The sequence below is a fragment of the Camelus dromedarius genome, chromosome X (assembly GCF_036321535.1).
Source record: "Camelus dromedarius isolate mCamDro1 chromosome X, mCamDro1.pat, whole genome shotgun sequence".
Classification (NCBI taxonomy): domain Eukaryota; kingdom Metazoa; phylum Chordata; class Mammalia; order Artiodactyla; family Camelidae; genus Camelus; species Camelus dromedarius.
The window spans coordinates 104,911,344-104,932,997 of NC_087472.1; the positions used below are offsets into that span (position 1 = coordinate 104,911,344).

Sequence of the window (21,654 nt, forward strand, 5' to 3'; positions counted from 1 at the left end):
GTTTTTGAGCAGCAGTTTGTTGAACTACTCAACAACGTATCGTTTCTGCTGCCAGTCAAAAGAGTGCTCAGCTAAAATCGACAAAACTTTGGACAAAAATGTGAATTAGTTAATGCTGTAATTAATTCAACAAGTATTTATTGCACCCTTCACATGCATCAGTTGATAGGAAAGTAGAAGACATACATTAAGTAGCCTTGAACACCCTGCACTTCTTACCTGCACATATTCTTTCCCTGCAAGGGTCCAATAAATCCAAAGTGATGGTAGAACGAGAGAAGGTAGCAGTCTTCTTTGCTGATCCCCTACTATATAGGAAGATTTAAGGAAGCAGGGCTTTGCTCTGCATTGGATGCTGTCAGGAAGCAGAGTGATAAGCAATGTAGTAAACTTTACCTAGTAGGAAAGACACGATCGAGACTAAAGCTGTAATTAGTAAAGAAGCTACAGCGACTCCCTTTTAAAAACTGTTGAAATACTGCAGGTTAATCCCGGATATAACCTAAGAGACTGGTTTCAAAAGGTTATTGCTATAAGACTGTTTCTATCACAAGAACGAAGCGAGACACCTATTATAAATCTAACTTATTGAACAGGCTGGGCTTTGTAGCATGTAAGAAGAAACTTTTTTTTCTCACCATTGCCTTGAAACTTCTGTCTGCTCTCTACTGCCCCTTGGCTGCTCTAGGGTTGGAACTTGAGGCTTGAGCAAATCCCACAGCTTTTCTGTTTTCTTCCTTCTGCTTTTACTGAGATATAACTGAAATACAGCACTGTGTAAGTTTAAGGTGTACAGCATAATGACTTGACCTATATACATCATGAAATGATGAACACCAGTAAGTTAGTGAACATCCATCATCTCACATAAATACAAAAGAAAAAAGAAAAACATTTTCCTTGTGATGAGAACTCTCAGGATTTACTCTGAACAACTTTCAGGTTCAACATACAGCCATTGTTAATTATCTTTATCATGTTGTACATTACATCCCTCATACTTATGACTGGAAGTTTGTACCTTTTGACCACCTTCCTCCAGTTCCCCTTCCCCCTCGCTTCCCCACAGCTTTTCCAGCCACTTTCAGGTATAAAGAAAGAATCTTATTTTTAGGTTGTTAAGAAGCCTGTTCTAATTTAATATCAGAACTTCACTTACTCAACCAATTCAAAGTGCTGACCTTCCCTCAGCTATGGTGTGATCTGTAACTCTGTGGACCAACAAAGGGAAAGACATGTAGATCAGTTTCTTCCCTCTCCTTACTGCACCCTTTCTCCATTTCCTGCACCATTTTCTGGTTTCTTCAGGATGAAGATAGGAGGAAGGAGTGGTAAAAAGGTCTTATTTGATTAGTAGCGTGGACTGAATGGTGCCCCCCTTCCCTGCCAAGAAGGACATGGCCCCTTCCTAATCCTGCAACCTGTGAATGTGATCTTACTCGGAAAAAAAAGGGTCTTTGGAGATATAAGTTAAAAGCTTGAGATAAGAGCATGCCGCATTACCTGGGTATCCAATGACAAGTGTCCTTAGAAGAGACAGAAGAGAAGACACAGAGACTGAGCAGAAGCCACATGAAAACTGCTAATGAAAAATGGTGCCTGCCAGATTAGCCAACAAAGGATGTTGCAGCCATCAAGCCACGGCAGCCACACCCAAAGGTATGCCCAGGATGGGACTTTCAGGACACTGGCCCTAGATACTTAAGGTGCAGATCAAAGGAATGATTTCAGTGAGCCCAGGCTCTTCCATCTTCCCACACATAGAAAAGCACTAAATTCCTTAACTTGAGATATCTGGTTTTCTTTAATGAACAGTAATCTTTTGATGTTCTGACTACCTGGTCTCTGTTGCAAAAACTCCTATATATCCTGGCTCCTCCCCTGCCTCCTCAGAATCGTCCCTTAGAGCTGAGACTCTGTCTCCCCAGCCTGAAGTCCTCAGAAAATCCACCGAATAAAACATAATTCTCAACCGTTAGGTTGTGCATTTTTTTCAGTCAAGATAAAGGTGGACATCGGGGTGGGGTTGGGGCAGCCACAACCCAAAGAACTCCTAGAGCCACCAGAAGCCAGCAGAAGTGAGGAAGGATTCTCCCCAGAGCTTCTGGAAGGAGCATGGTCCTGCCAACACTTGGAGGTGGAACTTCTGATCCAGAACTGGGAGAGAATAAACTTCTTTTGTTTTAAGCCACAGTGGTTTTCTGGCAGGCACAGGAAACTAATTTGATTGATGGTATTGTTCCCTGCCATTGGCGCTCTGTGTGTTCATGTCCAAAGGCTGCCTCTTTGGTTCTTTTTGTGGGCTCACTTTGGGCATTTTTGGGGGGAGACATCCCCCCCCACCTTGTTCGGGGCCCCTCCTCACCCATTCTCTCGTTCAGATGACACACCATCTGGTTGACCACCAGCTCCTACACTTGGTGGCATGTCCCACCCAGCCTTTTTGTGTTGGGTCAGCTCACCTGCAGATGGGCCCCTTGGGTGAGGGCCTTCCAAACAGCCTAAGCCCAGCTACTGGCTGGGTACACACTCAGCCCCTGGGAGAGCCCCAGCAGCAGAGGCCGCCCCCTCTGCAGCCGCGCTCCTCACGGTCACGGGCAGTCTTCGGCAGCCCCAGCTGGCTTCTCACCCGTTCAGTCTTTCAGGCGAGTCAAGCACCATTTCTTGTGGCCTTTCAATTCAATGCAGGAGCACCTGTCAATCTCTCTGAGAGGTTCTCTCCAGGTCCCCCTCCACTTGCCCGGAAGGCAGGAGGAAGCTTCCAGAATTCTAACAGCCCTCTTCCACTCTGGTGCTGAAACTGCCTTCTTACTCATTCCTCTGTGTAAAGTCACCGGAAGCAGCTGTTAAAAAAGAGCAGTTATTCCTTAGGAAAGGTTACACTTGCAGCCCGTTATTCCTCACGCCTGAGTTTTCTTATAAGGGTCGTTTCCCTTCACTAGTCAGAGATCAGCAGAATGGGACAAGGGACAAGTAAGTGTTGAGAGGGGTGAACTGGGAGAGAGAGAGAGGTCTGCGAGATTGGATTGGAAGAGAGGAGGAGAGAGGAGGAGATCTCAGGGGTGACTGATCGGAAGGTTCTGGGTACCCAGAAAGAAGCGGGTTCACAAGACACTGGGCAGGGGAGGAATAGCGGAAAGACACAACAGGAGATGCTGCTGAAGACAGCCCTTTCTGCTGTTTACCAGCCGGCAGCAGCACACGTGCACAAGGCTGCCACAAGGGGGCGCTGTTACAACTCTGAGAGAGGATCTAAAAAACGCATAATGCAGGGGAAAGTGTCTACCATTTGGCGGCCGAGCTGTGACTGTGGCTGGGACTCAGAAGGAAAAAGATTTTAAAAGGACAGTGACAGAGACAGGAAAGGGGGATGCAGAAACTTTGATCACTGTCCAGAGAGATGAATAGATGTGCTGAAGGCGAGGCTTCCAGGCTCCTGAGCAGCTGGGATGTTTCCCTAGGCCTCAGTCCCTAGGCCTGTTGACCCACCCCTCAAGACTCCAATGCCATCGGCTTCTAGCAACAAGCAGATGTCTCTGGTCCCCTTAATATCCTGGATGGCAGGCCAGGGGACATCCCCAAGGTAAGAGTTACTTGTGGCTAGATTATCCATGAGTCTGTGTAACTTCAGTCACAACCTGCCTGGATGGTATTTGGGAGACGAATTCACTCTAGGTGTCTCAAGTCAACCGGGATAAAGTCACATAGATGTGGTTCGTCTTAAAGTGGGGGGAGGGTAGAATACTTTTATTTTTAAAATAAATGTTTATTGCAATATAACACAAATTTAGAAAAGCCAGTGCACAAATTGTAAGTGCACTGCTTAGTGAGAATACTACCTAGACTGTTGTAAATGTATGAGGTGCCAACACTGCTGCCCAGTCTTTCTCAGTGTCAGCCCCTCATCTAATCTAACTGATCCCTGAAAGGTAAGAGTCTGATTCTCCATGGGTCTCATGTCTTTCCATCCATCTTCTGCACAAAGGCATTGGCAGGTTTGCCCTGTACCATCTTATCAAGGATGCTGGCAGAGGACACAGCCTGGGAGAACAGAGACAGTGTCTTCCTTATCAAGAACAGATTTTTCTCCTGCCCAAAATAAAAATATTGTCTCCTTCCGGGGCAAGGTTGGGGCAGGGTTGCTATTGGTACCCCTGTAAGATGGGGGGTTTCCTAAATTTGGGGTTCCTCAACTGTGGCACAAACTCACTGTGTACCCCGCATCCTCCTGGACCCGCCTCTGCACTGCCCCACCCTCTGTGAGACTTGGGGTGGGGAGCAAGGGGTAATGGTGTGACCGTGAGGTCCAGGCTACCTGCTGTCCCGTGAGTAATCAAGTCCATCTCTGTCCCAGGAGTCTCGTGTTTTCTACCGATATCCATGAACTTGTGACAGGCCAACTTGTTAGCTTGCAAGGAGAGTAACAGTTCTTGACAGCTGCAAGCATCTCCGGGTCAAAGTACCCCATAGTCACCCCACAAGTATTCTGTGCCTGCAAGAGAAGAAGACAAGAACAAAAAACACAGGCTACCTCGGGCCAGGCTGGAGGTGAGCACAATCTCAGGGAGGCATCAATTCCCCGAGCAGAAGGGGTCATACAGCACCCCGCTTCCTTGTGGCAGATATGGTCTTAAAATCTTCAATTCAGTGCTTTGGGCAGCTGCCGACATTCAGCCTCAGAGAGGAGGCCAAAATGGGGGCAGACGTTATTGTTATTTCAACATATTAATACAGGTCCAGGAGCCTGCAGGATGTGGGCCATCCCGGGGAAGGCAGTCTAGTCTAGACAGGCAAATAGGCAGCACCATTCAGTGGTAGGTCACTTGGGCAGCACTCAACGTCTGCAGGAAGTTGAAGATCTTGGTTTTGTTGAAGACTCAGTCTGCACAGTGTGTCATCTTCTCTAACAGTGCTTAGCAGCCTGAAGACAGGATGGAGAAAAGAAGGCAGTTGGCTTGATCCAGACTGGGGCTCTGCCTGGTGGTTCTGGCGGAAGGACGCAAGAGCGTGGGCTTTGTGGGCCACAGGCAAGAGCATCTTTAAAGGGATGATGGGTCTTGGAGTCTAGGTTATGTTTTATTTGAGGGCAGAGTCAAGCCAGGAGGAAGCCAAGCGAGGGGGAGAAAATGAAGGTGTCAAGGGAATGGGGGTTTCAAAAAGGTCAAAGGATAAGTGTGGGGAGATTAAGAAGAGAAAGCTAATCAACCGGAGTTTAATGGTGGAGTTCAAGAATTCAGAGGTGATGATCAAGTCCAAGCGGTGGCCTTGGTGCAGAGACTGAGGAGGAGATGATGGTTACTGGAATAGAGGAGGTCAAAGAATTTTGAGGGCAGGTTCTGGATGGGTCATTTGCCTAGATGTCACCACAGTGGTTGATGACAATGGCTAGAAGAGATGGAGGGCCATAGAGCTATTTAACTGCACCTTCAAGGAACGGTGGCTTTTACATGGAAAAAGAGAAATAAGAGATGGTGAACAAGAGTGGAGCGACGAGGATGTTGCCCTAGACTCCAGCCCCTGAAATGAGAGCAGTGGGGGAGGATGAGCAGCTTCCTTCAATATGGCTGCAGGGGGAGCCCCGGGAGAGCACTCAGTTCAGCCAAGGTTGGGAGACTAGGAAGATATCTTTGACCCGGATTACAATGGAGGAGAGTTTGTTTCCCAGACAACGGAGTATGTGTGATGGAGGCAGGGGCAGAAGCAGTGGGAGTTAGTGTCCAAAGGAAGGAGGCCATAACAGTGAGGGGATGAGAGAGTGGGAAAGGATGGATGACGGGGGGGTTTCCATCTTGGGTGGTGACTAGGGACAACAGATGTGGAGTCATGACTGAGTTATTTGACCTTACGTTGTCCAAAGGAACCCAAATATGATTCAGTGCTACTGCAGGCTAGAGGTCCGTGACGCTATAGGCTGTTGACCGGAATTCCAAACAGTATGTTGGTATTTAAGGTCCAAGAAGTCAGTCCCCAAGACTGTGGTCTTATAGTGGAAATGGCGGGGCAGTCCCCAGGGGCTAAGACTGTTCCCCTGACTTTGGATTGTACTTTGTTTGCAATCCTAGATAGACCAAGAGAGAGTTTGTTTTTATCTCACTTAATAAAATATCAAGCAGTGACCAGCCTGGGACAGTGGTAGAGATGCCATCATGTCATCAGGGACCCAGGCTTCCTCCAGCTACGTAGTCCTCCTTGGGTGTGGTCCTGGCTCTCACGGTCACAAGGCAGCTCCTAGAGCGCCTGCCTTCACAACCACATTGCAGGCAGGCAGAAGGAGGAAGAGAAAGGGCAAAAGGGGCTGCCAACTGAGAGCCTTCTTTAATGAGCCTTCCCAGAAGCCCCACCAATGACTTCAGTGGACTCCCCATCAGAAAGAGAGGTTGGGAAAAACAGTCCTTAAGTTGAGCACATCTTCCCCTAACCTCATATATATATTTATATATGGTTATACTAGTAAGGAAAAAGGTGAGAATAAATACTGGGCAACTAGAAGTCTCTGCTACAGATACTAGAGAACCATTAAAAATATTATTCAGTTCAACTTAACTCAGCTTCATACACTGATTATCTACCCATACGTAACATAATTGCAGGACTTCCTATTCCATTTCTGGTTCAACATCTCTTCCTTTAACCTGGATTACTGGGCACTGCCCTTCACTGCAATTTCTCCCCTCTTATCTTCCTTTAATCTAAACCACACCTACGCTCTCAAATTTCCCTGGTTAGAGGGGAGTCTTCTTTAAGTCTACCGCAGTCTTAGAAACCACCTGTGTCAGTTAGCTCTTGCTGTGTAACAAACCATCCCACACTTTAGCACCTTACCACAGCTATTTTATTATCTCTTACAACTCTGTGGATTGATTTGACTGAGCCAGGCAGTTCTTCACGTGATCTCACTAGACACACAATTTTGGGGGGTCTCTATAACTAGCAGTTATCCTAACAGATATACCTACAGTCCTGTGTACACTCTGTATGACAAAAGTACTTCACACTAACGGAAAACAATGTGTTTTTTCCCACCATCTTGAAAGGTTGTATGTGTTGGTTGTATTGAAGAGAACATTGTTGAAGAAAGATTACTTGAAAAAACAAAGATGACGACGACAAAGAAGGATTACTAAGAGTTTTGGTGTTAAAAAAAAAAAAGCCTTAAAAGTAAAAGCTACAAATTTTAAAGATTAGTAAAATTTTGGGGCTAACAGGCAACAATCTGGGGAACCTTCTGTTTGGGAGCTATCTTGAACCTGTTTCTGACCCAGAATCTTAAAACAGAATATGCTTTCATCCTCAGGGAACACACTCAGGATTCATTACCACACAAATCAGTTCTTGAATTTGGAAGAAAAGAGAAACAGAGGAGGCATCAGTCTTTTTTGGAATCCTGCTACTTGCATAATTAGGTTTTAGGGATTTCTCTGAGGCCTTGAGTTCAACAACTTAAGCTGTTTGCATTGCAGTTATGAGGCCTAATAAAGCAGTCATGTGATCCCATAATAGCAAGTAATTTTAAGAATTTTTTAAAATATATAAGTATTTCCAAAGAGAAAAGAATAAACACATATTCTAGCAAAGCAAATAATCATACACATAATTAAACATAGAATCAACAACACATTTACTTACTTAGAAAAACTTAAACCATGACAAAAGGTGAGTATTTGGATATTATTATTATAAAGAATTTAAATATACAAGCTTGGCTGTAAAAGATCAGGCTAAGCCACGTAGGTAAAAGTCTATCTGTGATGTCACAGTTTCCAAGAAATGCCATAAAAGTCAGACAGTTAAACATTTTTCTGTGCCTTTTTTTTTTTTCCTTTTTGGTAATTCTAGAAACGTTGTAAAATAGATTCATCAAGTCATGCAGACAAATCAAATATACTGCGAGGGGGAGCTGAACTGACAACTCCATATTTTATAAATTCAGAGATGAGTGAGAAGACACAGTGGTACTATATTTAAAGCAAATATTGGCATATCTCACACAAGAAAAGCATCTTACAATAATGATTCTGTTGGTGCATTACAATTTTTCACTTTGTATTTCTAAAATGGGAGAGGTCTATGATGTAATGTCAAAAAACAGAGAACTGACATAGAAAGCCAAACATAACGATGTAAAAGGCAACAATAACATTCAGCCATCCACAGATAAAAGGCCACCTGGACATAAGCCTGAAACCAGCAAGACGCCGTCCACTGCAATTTCTCCGGTTTTGCCCTTGCCACGTTCTGCTTCAAAAATGATCTAATAATGGAGAGGGAATAAAAAATTACTTCAAAATATTTAAAGCAATAATATACTTGCACTAGTTAATAGCTATTACACTGGACTAAACTACTACGTCCCTCTTGCATAGAAACAGGTTTTGACATTGAAAAAAAATCTATATATATAATATTTTCCAGATGCCATGTATCTACACTGAGTGAATTACATTCAGAGAAAACAGGGTCACTGCAACACCTTAAAGAATCTGGATGGGGAGGGATAAATTGGGAGTTTGGGATTTGCAGATACAAACTGCTATATATCAAGAAATAAACAACAAGGTCCTACTGTATAGCACAGGAAACCATATTCAATAGCTTGTAACAGCTTATAATGTAAAAGAATATGAAAAGGAATATACACATGTATAACTGAATCACTATGCTGTACACTGGAAATTAATACAACACTGTAGATTAACTATACTTCAATAAAAAATAATTAAAAGAATCTGGAAAACCCTGAAAAGCTGAGAAAACTAAGGTTTAAGCAGAAATTTTAGAATTTCCATTTAAAGAAAAAAAAAAGCAAAACTAAAAGAATAATATGGTTTTCTTTTCAAAAAGCAGGCTAGAAGAAATTTAACATCCCTCGTGAACATCTAATGATCTAATGTAAAACTATATAGTTGAAAGGGAATTACTTTGATATGTTCAGATTTTGGTAGTTTGCAGGAATAAAGTTATTTCTCTTAAAATGTTGGTTTAAATATTTGAAATTATCTGCAATGCTACAGTTTTTATGTGTTGAAAAATGTTTCATAATAGGCTATAATCATTTTTATCTAAGATATTTAAAAAAAATAAAAAGAGGAGCAAATTTTATGTTTTAGAAATTTCTAATGCATGGCGAACACAGGATCAATACTAAAAAAATTCATCTTCAGATTGGACAGAAAATGACAGAGATAACTCATTTGACAAAATTAAGGATGTACAGTGACTATTTTATACTCATTCATTCATTCAAAAATGTTTCCAAAGAAATTCTTTGTTGGTTTTTTGTTTGTTTTGTTTTGGGGGGGAAGTAATTAGGTTTCCTTATTTCCTTATTTATTTTAATGGAGGAACTGGGGATTGAGCCCAGGACCTTGTGCATGCTAAGCACACACTCTACCACTGAGCTATACCCTCCCCCTAGAAATTTTATTAAAATAAATATTTGCTGAATAAACATTTATGTTTCTTCAATACTGTTAATTTTTTTAAAAAGTTCATGTTAGTTTTAAAATCAGAAAAAAACCCCAAAATATTTTAAATTCAATAATTATGAAAATAGTAATAGCTACAATTTATGGAACATCTATTAAATACCACTCACTGTAAGTAATGAAGAAGGTAATACACACAGTGGGTTCTTTAATTCCTTAATTCTCAGTATCAGAGATAAGCAGATTCAGAGGACAGCAAAAGGATTCTGAGTCAAAGATGATCAAGGTTACCCAAGAACAAAAGTTTTAGAAAAGGAATATTTAATTTGGAACATGTTATTCTTTTTTAAAGTGACACAAACACATATTCTATCAACAGCAGGTGCATATCATGGTTGGAAATAAATTAAAATATGTATCCATGTGGAAGGTAAATTGCAAAACATGGAAGCACTCATGTTACTGTGCAATGATCACAAATCTTTACTTTTTAATAAAGTGATTTTCCTTTGTCTTTTCTAAACTTTTTCAAAAAATAAATTCAAACTTAGAGCAAATTGGCATTTTCAAGAAAGCCTTTAAGACTGATGCTCACAACCATGCCATGTCTGTCATGCGTACTTTTTTTATAAATTGAAGTATAGTAAGTTTACAGTGTTGTGTCAATTTCTGGTAGTGTACAGCATGTTTCAGTCATACATACATATATTCCTTTTCATACTTTTTCATTATAGGTTACTACAAAATATTGAATATAGTTCCCTGTGCTAAACAGTAGAAACTTGTTGTTTATCTATATATATAGTAGTTAGTATCTGCAAATCTTGAACTCCCAATTTATCTCTTCCCACCCACCTCACCCCTCTGGTAACCATAAGTTTATTTACTATGTCTGTGAGTCTGTTTCTGTTTTGTAAATAAGTTCATTTGTGTCTTTTTTTTTTTTTTTAAGATTCCATATATGACTGACACCATATGGTATTTTTCTTTCTCTGCCTAACTTATTTCACTTAGAATGACGATCTCCAGGTCCATCCTTGTTGCTGCAAATGGCATTATTTTATTCTTTTTTATGGCTGAGTAGTGTTCCATTGTATACACATACCACAACTTCTTTAGTAGAGTGTATTTTAAACAAGATGTTCTGCTTTGATTCAAGGATGATGAATGAATGAGGAGATGTTTAATCTAGCATCTGAGACGTGGGACCTGGCTTTTTGGTCTGACACCTACTACAGGATTTGACTTTTGTTAACTAACATATTATCTTTCACAAGCGAAGTAGAAACAGAATCCTAGTTCATGGGTCTACTAATTGGTCTTCCTCTTGTCACCATAGCTGGGAACTCAGCTCTTCATATAGCTCCTTCTAGCTTTCACCCTATCTTTTCCCTTCCCACCTCGACCAAACTTTTCACATGGGCCCAGAGCTCTGCTCCTTTTCTTCCTCATGGGTGGCCTTCCCTCTTCCCCTCCAAAGACACAACTCCTGCAAAGGTCAGCTGCCACCTCCTGATGGTCAAACTTAATAGAGACTTTGTCATTTTTATCCTATTTGCTCTTTCTGAGCATTTTATCCCATTGATCAACTTCCTCTTAAAACTCTGTTCCCTTTTCCTTTATTAAGCCCACTGTGCAATAAAAGATGAACTCGGCAGGTCTGGGTTGTCCAAACTCTGCACATTCCAAACAAAGGTTTGGCCCTTGACTGGTTCCTGGGAGATAACCTCTAAGTCCCTGGACTATCCTACCTCTTAAGAGTGTCTTTGGCCACGCCACATAGTTTATGCCAACCATGTGATTTCTGATGGGGATGTTGGGTCACACAGTATTGGCCTGGCCTCTGGAGAAGTTAGAGACTGAGTAACTAGGGTCGGCCACGTGGGCAGTTGTGCAGGAAGATGGACCCCCAACAAAATCCCTGAACATCAAGGCTTGAGTGAGCTTCCCTGGTGGGTAGTGCTTTGTGCATGTTGTCCCACGTCATTGCTGAAAGAATTAAGAACTATCTACGTGACTCACTGGGAGAGGAAAACTGCCAGCTTGTGCCTAGCCTCTCCTCTGCCCTACGCGCCTTTTCCCTCTGCTGATTTTAACCTATATCCTTTCACTGTAACAAACTATAATCATGAACAAACTGCAACAGCTTTACTGAGTACTTTGAGTCTTTCTAGGGAATCACGGAACCTGAGGGTGGTTTTAGGGACCCCAGACAACAGCCCCTCTCTCCGTTCAGTCCAAAAAACATTTAAAAATGACCTTCTAGCCTGTATTCATTGTGGTAGGTGCTGGGTACAAAATGAATGAACAAGATATGCTTTTACACATTAAGGAATTTAGAGCCTGGTTCGGAGGGAAGGTGTTGAGAGGAGCCTGACACACAAACAGCTCATGTCCACAGAATGTAACATGCAGGCACCTGACACGCATCATCGTTCGTTGTGCTATTAATTGCCTGGCCTACTTTGCTCCAGAATATAAGCTCTTTAAGGGTCGGGAAAAAGTCTTACACATCTTTGTAGCCCTAGTGCCTACGTAGCTCAGTGAGTGTTTTGTTTGTTAAATCACGGAAAAAGAATGTCAACATCTCGTTCAATACTGTTTTCCACTTACGCTTTTGGGAGTATCCATCTCTGGGTCGAGCTGTATTTTCCCCGTCTTCCACCGTTCATCTGCACTCCTGGTCTTCTCCCAGGCCAGGGCACTGTTACTGTTCTTCACAAACACTCGAAGCTTCCCTACTTTGTTTCCAGCCAGCCGGTAATGAAAGAGCAAACAGAAGTTGCTTTGGGGCTGCAGGTCGGGGAGGAGAAGTTTCAAACGGCCAACGTCCTTCTTCTGGCCCACCAGGGCCGGAACTGCCATATAGTAGCCAACAGCTTGAAGAGAAGAAAAAGCCACAGTTAATAAGGCCACTGCAGGGGGAGGGTGTAGCTCAGTGGTAGAGCGCATGCTTAGCATGCACGAGGCTCTGGGTTCAATCCCCAGTACCTCCTCTAAAAATAAATAAATAGGTAAATATAATTACCTCCCCCACAAAAAAATTTTTAAAAAATAAGGCCATGGTAAAGGGTTTGGCTGTAATGAATAAAATAGCTGCAAAAAATGAACAATAGTCTCCTGTAAGGAAAGCTGAAGTCTTTCATTTTGAACATTCAGGAACACAATTTTCAAGCTAAAATGAATTTTAGGGATCACAGAACTGAAATTCTTTGTTGTACAGTGAAGGCAACCGAGGAATTTGTCCAAATTCACAAAACTTGGTTATAGCAGATACAGAGTAAAAAATTAATTAAATCGTCTTTTAGTACTGTAGGTAATTTGCAGCTGACGGAGAACTTGTGTTCCAGAATTTTCCACCTTAGTTGTTTGGACCCTGGACTGCATTTCTCCACCGAGTCGATATGCATGACGGGCAGCGCCTCAGGCGGGTCCACAGCATGGGATTGCATCCACAATGTACGTGGATTTGTACTAATGGTACCACGGAGCTCAACCACCACGTGTAACGGATCAGTCCAAGTTCTGAGTTAAGATGGCAGGAACACAGGTCACCTTCTGATCCTAAGATCATTCTGCCAAGTATCTTTTAACCAGTGTAGTGGATATTTGCTCATCTCTAATCTTCTGGTTGTGCCTTTGATGGACTTGGGCAAAAACTCTTATAGACTGGGGTCTGAAGAAGTTGATAGGTAGAAGGAATTCCTCTAGAAGCCAGGGGAGGAGAGGATGGTGGGTGAAATCTTCTGCTATTCTACATCACAGAGACACTCATAGGAGCCAAGGTGACACTGCCTTGGTTTTCACTGGGCCCAGAGACTGTTTGGGAGAGTGATTAAGGAGGAGAATATACACTAGATCCAGTCAGTCATTCATCAAGGGAGACTTGGGAAGGTCTAAAAGTTTCCTAGCCTAACAAGTGACAGGAATAATGACCCTCCCATCACTGGAGAGCTTCCTTTACCTGGACTGTATCGCAGAACATGAAATAGTGAAATCTAAATACCATTATCTCGATCAGCAGGATTCCAGTCAAAATCATCTTCTATATCCTGTTTCCAGTCACAGACCCCATGGTCAAAGCTGCAGTCAGCTGAGATATTTAAATCTGCTAAGAAAAAGGGTGCATTTCGTCATCATTGAGAGCAGTAGGAAAACGTTGAACGTTGGGAGCTTTGGAAGGTGATGCCACGTTTTCAGCTGCTGTCAAGAGTTAAGCTGAGCTACTCCACGGTACTGCTGCTTTGGCACCCGCTTTGTCTGGCCTTTTTGTAAGGCCTCTGGGGGCCTTAAACTGGCACCAGTCATCGTGCAAGCACACACCCTGGATCAGCAAAAGTCAGTCCCTGATGTGACTTCCCCAACAGCCCCTGCGATTAGCAGTCTTCCCTGATCCCAGGGCCTTCCCCTCAAGCACTCCTTAGATAAGACCTCCTGGAGCTTACATTTTTGATTATTTTCGTTTGAATCAACCAACCCAGCCTTAGCCCAGCAACCCCAAAGCTCTCTACCTCCCTGTGAGGCCCCTGGAGGAGGGCCCTGTAATAAACTTAGTAATAAACTTCTCTATCTCAATTTCTTTTCTGGTCTTTTATTGAACCATCAGGCCCTCAGACGCTCTACTTAACTTGGATAACCAGTACTTTGTAAAATTTGTTTACGCTTCAATTGTGCATACTGTTTTTTAAAAGAAATATATAGTATTTTTATTTAAGTACCTCCAAACTTGAATTCATCTGCGTGAAGCATTGTAAAATAATACATTTCTCTTTTGAGTATCATTACAGTTGTACAAAGGTTTTCACTGGTTCTGTTTTTCTACTGTTACCGATAAGCATGCAACACTGACTTTATCCCACATATAGTCGGTGTTTCAAATAATGGCTTAAATAGAAAAAAAAAGTTTGTTAAATGTTATTTTAGCAAAATTGCAGCAACTGCATGGAGTACAGGGCCAGCTAGTACAAGCTCTGAACTGGCCTCTGGTTACTTTTATGGAGATCAGAGGTCAGCAAACTAACGTCCCGCCCCATTGCTTGCTCTTGTGTTTTACTGAAACACACCACGCCCATTCCTTTACGTATTGTCTACGGCTACTTTTGAGCTACAGTGACAGAACTGAGCAGATGCAACTAGATGGTATGGTTCAGAAAGCCTGAAATATTTACTATCTGGCCCTTTACAGAAAAGTCTTGTTGACCTCTGATGTAGGTGAGACAGGAGGGAAGGGAGCAGGGCACAACCATTAAAAGAATGACGTAGCAGTTGAGGATGCGACATAAACTGGTTAGAACCAAGATGGCAGAAGATTTGACTTCTGGTAGACCTTGAGCTTCATTATACATTCACTGTAATATATTAACGTGCTAAATGACACTCCCACAGGTGCCATGACAGTTCCCAGGCTGACCATAAAAGGTCAAAAAGTGGGCGGGGCCCATTCCTAAGACATTGCCAGAGAATGTAGGTTCTTGCCTCTCACAGGAAAGAATTCAAGAGCGAAGCTTAGTAAAGTGAAAACAAGTTTGTTTAGAGCGATACACACCCCATAGACAAGAGTGCGGTTCGTCTCACTCAGAAGAGAGCGGCTTAGGAGATACATGCTCCCTAAGCAGAGTGCAGGCCATCTCAAAAGGCGAGGGGGAGAGAGGCCGAGAGGTGGGGGGTGTTTAAAGTACAAGTAGATACACACTCCATAGAATGCCAGCCGTCTCAGAGGGCAAGACAGGGCACAACCAATGAGGCGCGGGGTTGTCAGTTTTTGTGGGCTTGGTAATTTTATATGCTAATGAGGGGAGGATTATTCCAACTATTTTGGGGAAGGGGTGGGGATTTCCAGGAACTGAGCAGCTGCCCAGTTTTTGACCTTTTATGGTCTTATGCTCATAAGGCAAAATTGTAAACTCTCTATGTTTCATTAAAGATTATGGAAGAAAAAGTAAAATAAGAAAACTGGCTGGCTTGTGGATCCAAAGGGAACTCAAATGATTTATTAGCACTTAGCTAGTGTAAAGCAGAGCTGGGGCAGAAGTTCTGAGCACCTGAAGAACATAGCTTATCCCCTGAGCATTTTCTTCCTAACCAGGAAAATGGGCAATAAGATGTCTGATGCAGAGAAATTAAACAAATGGAACACTCAGGAGAAAGATGGAAGAGAAGATGCCATAGGAGCTGGGTCACTAGCCTTTGGAGAGTTTTTAGTAGAAGTTTCTCACAAGGCCTGGCTTAGCCGGCCTGCTGGAAGATGGGAGATCACATGGAGCAGAGCCGAGTCAGCCCAGGTGACCCATGAGGCCCCAGGCACGTGAGAGAGCACAGCTGAGATGAGCCGGCCCACAGCTGATGCAGACACATGGGAGAGTCCCACACAGACCAGCTCGGATCAGCAGGACTGTCCAGCCAACCCACAGACTCATACACAAAACTGAGTTTCTATTGCTGTAGGCCACCTAGAGTTGTGGCTGTCAGTTCCGAAGTGTTTCCATGGCAACAGGTAACTGACACAGGCAGTTCAGGCAAGATTTTCGTAACAGTGAGTTTCAGGCTGTGGGCCCTCACATGTTGGAGTGGAAGCCAATGAGTCATTCCCTCATGTATCATCCGCCTCACCTCTTTAGGTGTCAGGCGGAGGTGGAGAGAAGACTGGCTTACAACACTGTAATCATTGGTATTAATCACATAAGGACCTAATACTTTCATACTGACACCAGGTACCATGATGTAATGACTTTCTCCTTGGGTGTTCAGGAATGAAGCAATGATTCATAAACAACCATCTCAAGCCACAAAGAAATGAAAACAACACGGGATGCCGCGACAGAGCACACACTGGGGAGAAGGCATCACTCACCTCTGTGCTCCAGGCTGGATGTTGTAGCTTTTCTTTGGACTAGAACCAAATCAACCTGACCATCTTCATTCACCTTAGGGGCTAACAATGAACATTTGATCAGTTAAGAAATACCCTAAGAAGGGATGAATGAATGACTGAACCAAGAGGGTTTTATTATATACAGTTGGCCCTCCATATCTGTGGGTTCCATAACCACAGATTCAACCAACCACAGGTCAAAAAATATATACATAAAAAAAAAATCCAGAAAGTTCTATAGAGCAAAACTTGACTTTGCCTCGCACTCCAGGCAACTACTTACATCACATTTACATTGTATTAGGTATTTTAAGTAATCTAGAGCTTATAAACTACGTGGGAGGATGTGTGCAGGTTATATGCGAATGCTACACCATTCTATATAAGGGACTTGAGCATCCACGGATTTTGGTATCTGTGGGGGTTCCTGGAACCAATCCCCTGTGGATGTCAAGGGACGACTGTATTCTACTTACAGAATGTGTTACAGCTGTGGTTCCCTAATGTTAGTTCCAGTTTCCTCATCTAGAACCTTCTTCCCAAAGGTGCCCTTAGTTGACCTAAGTATCACGTAAGTATCCTAAGTAACATGTCCTTTCTCATCAGGTTTTGGGAACATACTCTCTTGAGACTGTGACTCTGTGTTAAGGGAGATAATGCCATTGGTATGCAAAGTTCTTGGACGGGTGGACCCGCATCCACTTTTCATTTGGTGAAATCCAATGGCCATGGAGCAAGAACAGGTTACAAGGCAAAATATAGAGGGAGCACCAGATGCCTGATGAGAATGAGATGGGAAGGCTCAGTGTGGGGGATCCAGGGTGGGTTAAGATGGAAACCATCCTCGAGGGGCTGAAGCTTATGGTGGGTTCTGCCCAGCCACCAGTGAAAAGGGCAGGTATCCAGCTCATGCAGAAAACTTAAGCTTCAGCTCTACAGAGAATTTTCCTCTCTACAACTATCCATTTTGGCTTTTTAAATCATAACCGTCCAACTCTGAAATTCTCCTTTCATGAAGTGGGCTTGTAAAAACTGCCTTCAAAAAATAAAAAGGTAGAGTTTGGCAGACCCAGCTGGGGAGGCTGTCTGTGGTTTGGGGGTGCCCTGCACGCATAGACGGAGAGCCAGACAACCGTGCTGGCAGGACAAGCAAGCTTACTTGGCTGCGGGTGGGAAGAGAGTATGCGTTCAATAGGAAGCCCCCCACCCCTGGCCGTTGCCCAGGCAAGGGGACAGAACTTACCCTCCTTGCTTCCCACAGCAGCAAATTTGATTTCATATCTGCAGAAGATGTCAGTTTCCAGAACTTATACAGAACCCTGCTTCTTAGGACTTAAAGTCGATCCCATTTTACTTAAGGGATGAAACGATCTTGTCTGAGAAATAGATATCCATAAAATGAATAAATGAACGAGTAAAACTCACAAAACACATCTCCTCGAAGGCTTTGTTCCTGCTCCACGTGGTTTTCCAGGGCTTTCTCATCTCGTCTCTCCTCCTCCAGGCCCTCTTTCTTTCCCTCTTCATTCCTCTTTCTTTCTCCACTAGGGTCCCCATCTCTGGAAACACTCTCTTCAGAGCTGAAGGGCTGCAAGTTAACCTTAGGGGCGGGAGTGCCCACAGGTTCTGTGATAATGTTTTTAATTTTTACCTTCTTTTTCATGCTATTTTTGTGAGCAAGCAACTTCTTGATTCTGTCTTTCATGGTACCTGGTGCTTTGAGGAATTCCTTCACAGAATTTTCAGGGATAACTAAAATAAACAATAAAAGAAAAGTTCCACATTGGCCAATAATTAGATCACTCATGAGAAATGGAGCATTTAAACAGTGTTCAAGTGCAGTAAATGAATGCTTCTAGAATCAACCCATTAAGGCCCTACCTTTGATATTTTAGGAAGAACTATCTTTGCACTGGTTTTAAGAAGCTCCAATGTCACAGTAGGATCTTAACTACCTTAAATCATTAGAGGATACACTTTCGTTTTGCTTCAGAGGCTACGATAATGAAATACTTGCTCCTACCAAGCTGGGCTACAGATTCCCACGTGATGGATATTCCTGCTTTCATATTAATATTCACCAAAGCTGGCACTGTCCAAGTAGCCTGTAATTTGTTTAAAATTGATGTTCAAAGATTACAGGTAGCATTATGTTGGATGATATAAATTGTTAATAATGGGCCATTTGTAACTTGCAAAAATGGTGATTTATGGTTCAATGTATACACACCTAATTTTCCTTCCTTGTTCTCTCACTCTTTTCAATTTCTTCACCGCAATCAACTACTTTCTAAAGCAAAATGATTTCACTTATTGACTATAGAGAGGCATCTATATTTACTTTTTACATTCATTTCCTATTTCTCGTCACTAAATTACATTGTTTTTAAAAATGCACCTCTAGTGGGGAGGGATATAGCTCAGTAGTAGAGCACATGCTTAGTACCCATGAGGTCCTGGGTTCAAGCTCAAGTACCGCCTCTAAAAATAAACGAATCTAATTAGCTGCCTCCCCTTCTCGCCACCTCCCCCCCCAAAAAACAAAACAAAACAAAAAAGCACCTCTACGTTAATTCCTCATATCTGCCCCCTACCCAATCATGGATCAATGGCCCTTGGGGGAAATAGTGTAGAAGAACTTGAGAGGTAGAAAAAAGGTCTTTTAGCCCCACATCTTTGTTTTGTAGATGAGGCAACTGAGTATGTGTGATGTTCTGTGACTTACCCAAAGTCACTCAGCTACCCTGGGGCAGAGCTAGACTTGAGGGTAAAGCAGATGAATGACTCTTTTTCCAGTCCTATTTCCATGACAGGTTTATTCCTTCTTTAGGATTAAGGGTTACTTTTCTCTAGATGGCTTCAAATTCCTTGAGATCAAGAGTCCAGAGATACATGCCCCCTTTCCAGGCACCTACCCGTGATAATTAAGAATATCCAACTATATACTACTATACATAGATAAACAAGGACCTACTGTATATCATAGGGAACACTATTCAATATCTTGTAATAACCTATAATGGAATCTGAAAAAGAATATATATACATAGAACTACTGAATCACTTTGCTGTGCACCTGAAGCTAACACAACACTGCAAATCAACTATACTTCAATTTAAAAAAAAACTACCCATGATGTAAAAAAGTAATTTAAAAAGATTAAAAACTTTGATTTTTAAAATAAAATATACTGTCCTTTTATAAAATACCTAGGCATGTGCAAGTCTAAGACTAAGCAAAAAGGGTCTAATACCACCTAAACCAACTCACCCAATTCTACCAGTTGGATATATTCAGAGGGAAATGAAATAAGGGAGTAGACATCAATTTTGGTGTCTAAAAAGAATATTATAAAAAGAAACTGGATTGGGATTTTATTAGAATTTTTTTGGGGGCAATGTTTTATTCTCTTCTCCTGCTCAGTTCCTTCTCCATCATTTGGCTGATTCAATCTGTCCCAAAGTGGTAGAAAAATAACCAAGGAGGAGCCCACAACATTTTGAATAATCAAAAGGAGCAAGAAAAATGTTTTGAAAATATATATACCCTTAATTAATGCATCGCTTTTACTTTGAAATCAGTCTAAGGCTATTATGACAAGAGGTATATTTCTCTTTTCAACGAAATGTCCAAGTTATTTATCAATGTGACAGCCTGTGGTTATAAGTTCAAAACCAACTACTACTAATACAAATAGTCCATCATTACTCATTTTCCTGACCTTCCGATGTCCGGTTTCAGCTTCTCTGCCAGAGGCTGCATGACAAGCTCTGATTGTAATGTGCATATACAGACCTTCCTCTGCACGCTTCCCTGTGTAATTCGGTCGATGGGTCCCTGATTCTTTTCCCAGGACCCAGCAGGAAAAATTAACAGGAAACACCCATTCCCAGGAAATTTCCTCTACATAATCAGTAACATAACACTAAAGACCTTTAATAAATAATAAGGAGAGGGTTTTAACCTATACCAGGCAAACCTAAACATCTGCCTTAGTTTCTGTCTTAAAGTTTGACTTTTCAAACCATCACAGCCTTTGCGGTGCCAATGATTTCAGTCCTTCAGTATGTAGGGAGAGCTGGGGCAGGTGTGAAACGAACTATGCACATACATGACTGTGAACAGATAGATCTGGCCATACCTAGGTGTTGCTCTTTCAAATCTGACGTAGCTGATGACTGTTTTGAAAATTTCTTGATTACTGCATCATCTTCTTGAGACTATAAAAACATGGGAGGAAGTTGCAGTAGGAGGGTCTGATACATTTGGGGATCTCAGACATAAAAAGAGGCAATTCTAGGGTTTTGAGATTCAGAGGCCAGTCTTCTGTAAATGAGATTGACAATTTCTCTTGAGAGAGAGGTGAGATTTCTTTCAATATCCACTTGGTGAAAAACTTCTGCCTACCGGAAAATCCTGACTTTACTTAGAGAAGATCACTATGGGGTGAGAACATCTCTCCCAGAAGGAAAATGACTTTGACATTCATTTACCTGTGCTGAGTTCACCAGATGATCTATCATCTGGCAGGAGAAATGCTCCTCTCATCTGAGCTTTGGACATGGTCCTGGGAGGAGAGACTTGACGATGGATGGATGGAGGGATGTACTGCATCTTGAGGTGCAGAAATCAGGAAGGGACTAGGATGGCAAAAAAGCTGAGCCGGGAGAGTTTGCTGGGGAGGGGTCCAGGAGAGGTTTCCGCCCAAAGGAGTAGCCAGGGGTCACAGACATGCCAGTCCTGGGTATGACACCAAGTCCCACACCTTCTAGTCTTAAGTCCTCAAGGCAATACTTAACTTCTCTTTGATCACCATTTACAAAGCTGGGATAAGAAGAGGGTATTTGCGAGGTTTAAGTGAGCAAATAAATGTCAATTACTAAGATTAACGGCTTGTGTTTGCTATTATTTTTACAATTCATCACTAGAATGTTGAAAATCTTTTACTGAGTTCAACAAACTTTTTCCAGGCCATACCTCCAAACTTCTGTTTATGCTATTATTGAAGGAAAAAATACTGGAATGGCCTGGTTGTAGCAACACCTATGTTCTTGAATATACTCTATATAAATTGAACTTCTAATGACTAAGTGTATTTCTGATGACTAACGAAGCTGCTTTCCAATGGGAACAGTTGTTGAATTTTGGTAAAGACGCCACGGCCGCTGTTACTCCTACTACTAGTGCATACTTACTCAGCATTTAATACATTCCGAGCGGGAGCTAAGCCCTTTAAGTGTTTTCCTGAGGCTTTTTTTTTTTTGTATGCACGGCATTTTTTTGCATTTACCTTTACAGGATTTCAGAGTAAAGAGTAGCTAGCCCTTCACGAATATGATTGCAATGGTGCCAATAAC

At 42.3% G+C, this 21,654-nt stretch overlaps 1 protein-coding gene and 1 long non-coding RNA gene across 3 annotated transcripts in view; both read right to left on the reverse strand.

The window, feature by feature from the left end:
• Nucleotides 1–121: 121 nt before the first annotated feature.
• Nucleotides 122–863, reverse strand: LOC135320085 (uncharacterized). The gene is made up of 2 exons (XR_010379249.1): nt 639–863; nt 122–355 (listed from the first exon to the last, which is right to left on the reverse strand). It is a non-coding gene; the product is annotated as an uncharacterized LOC135320085 (long non-coding RNA).
• A 6,761-nt stretch (nt 864–7,624) lies between these two features.
• The window catches only part of EGFL6 (EGF like domain multiple 6), a 106,820-nt gene continuing 92,790 nt past the window's right edge, over nt 7,625–21,654 (reverse strand). For both annotated transcript variants that reach the window (XM_010993699.3, XM_064482559.1), the window contains exons 8-12: nt 17,722–18,048; nt 16,276–16,356; nt 13,432–13,533; nt 12,039–12,304; nt 7,625–8,251 (exon numbers count right to left, since the gene is read on the reverse strand). In XM_010993699.3, the coding sequence (XP_010992001.2) occupies nt 8,141–8,251; nt 12,039–12,304; nt 13,432–13,533; nt 16,276–16,356; nt 17,722–18,048 (887 nt within the window). In that variant the 3' untranslated portion in view covers nt 7,625–8,140. The remainder of the gene's footprint in view (nt 8,252–12,038; nt 12,305–13,431; nt 13,534–16,275; nt 16,357–17,721; nt 18,049–21,654) is intronic.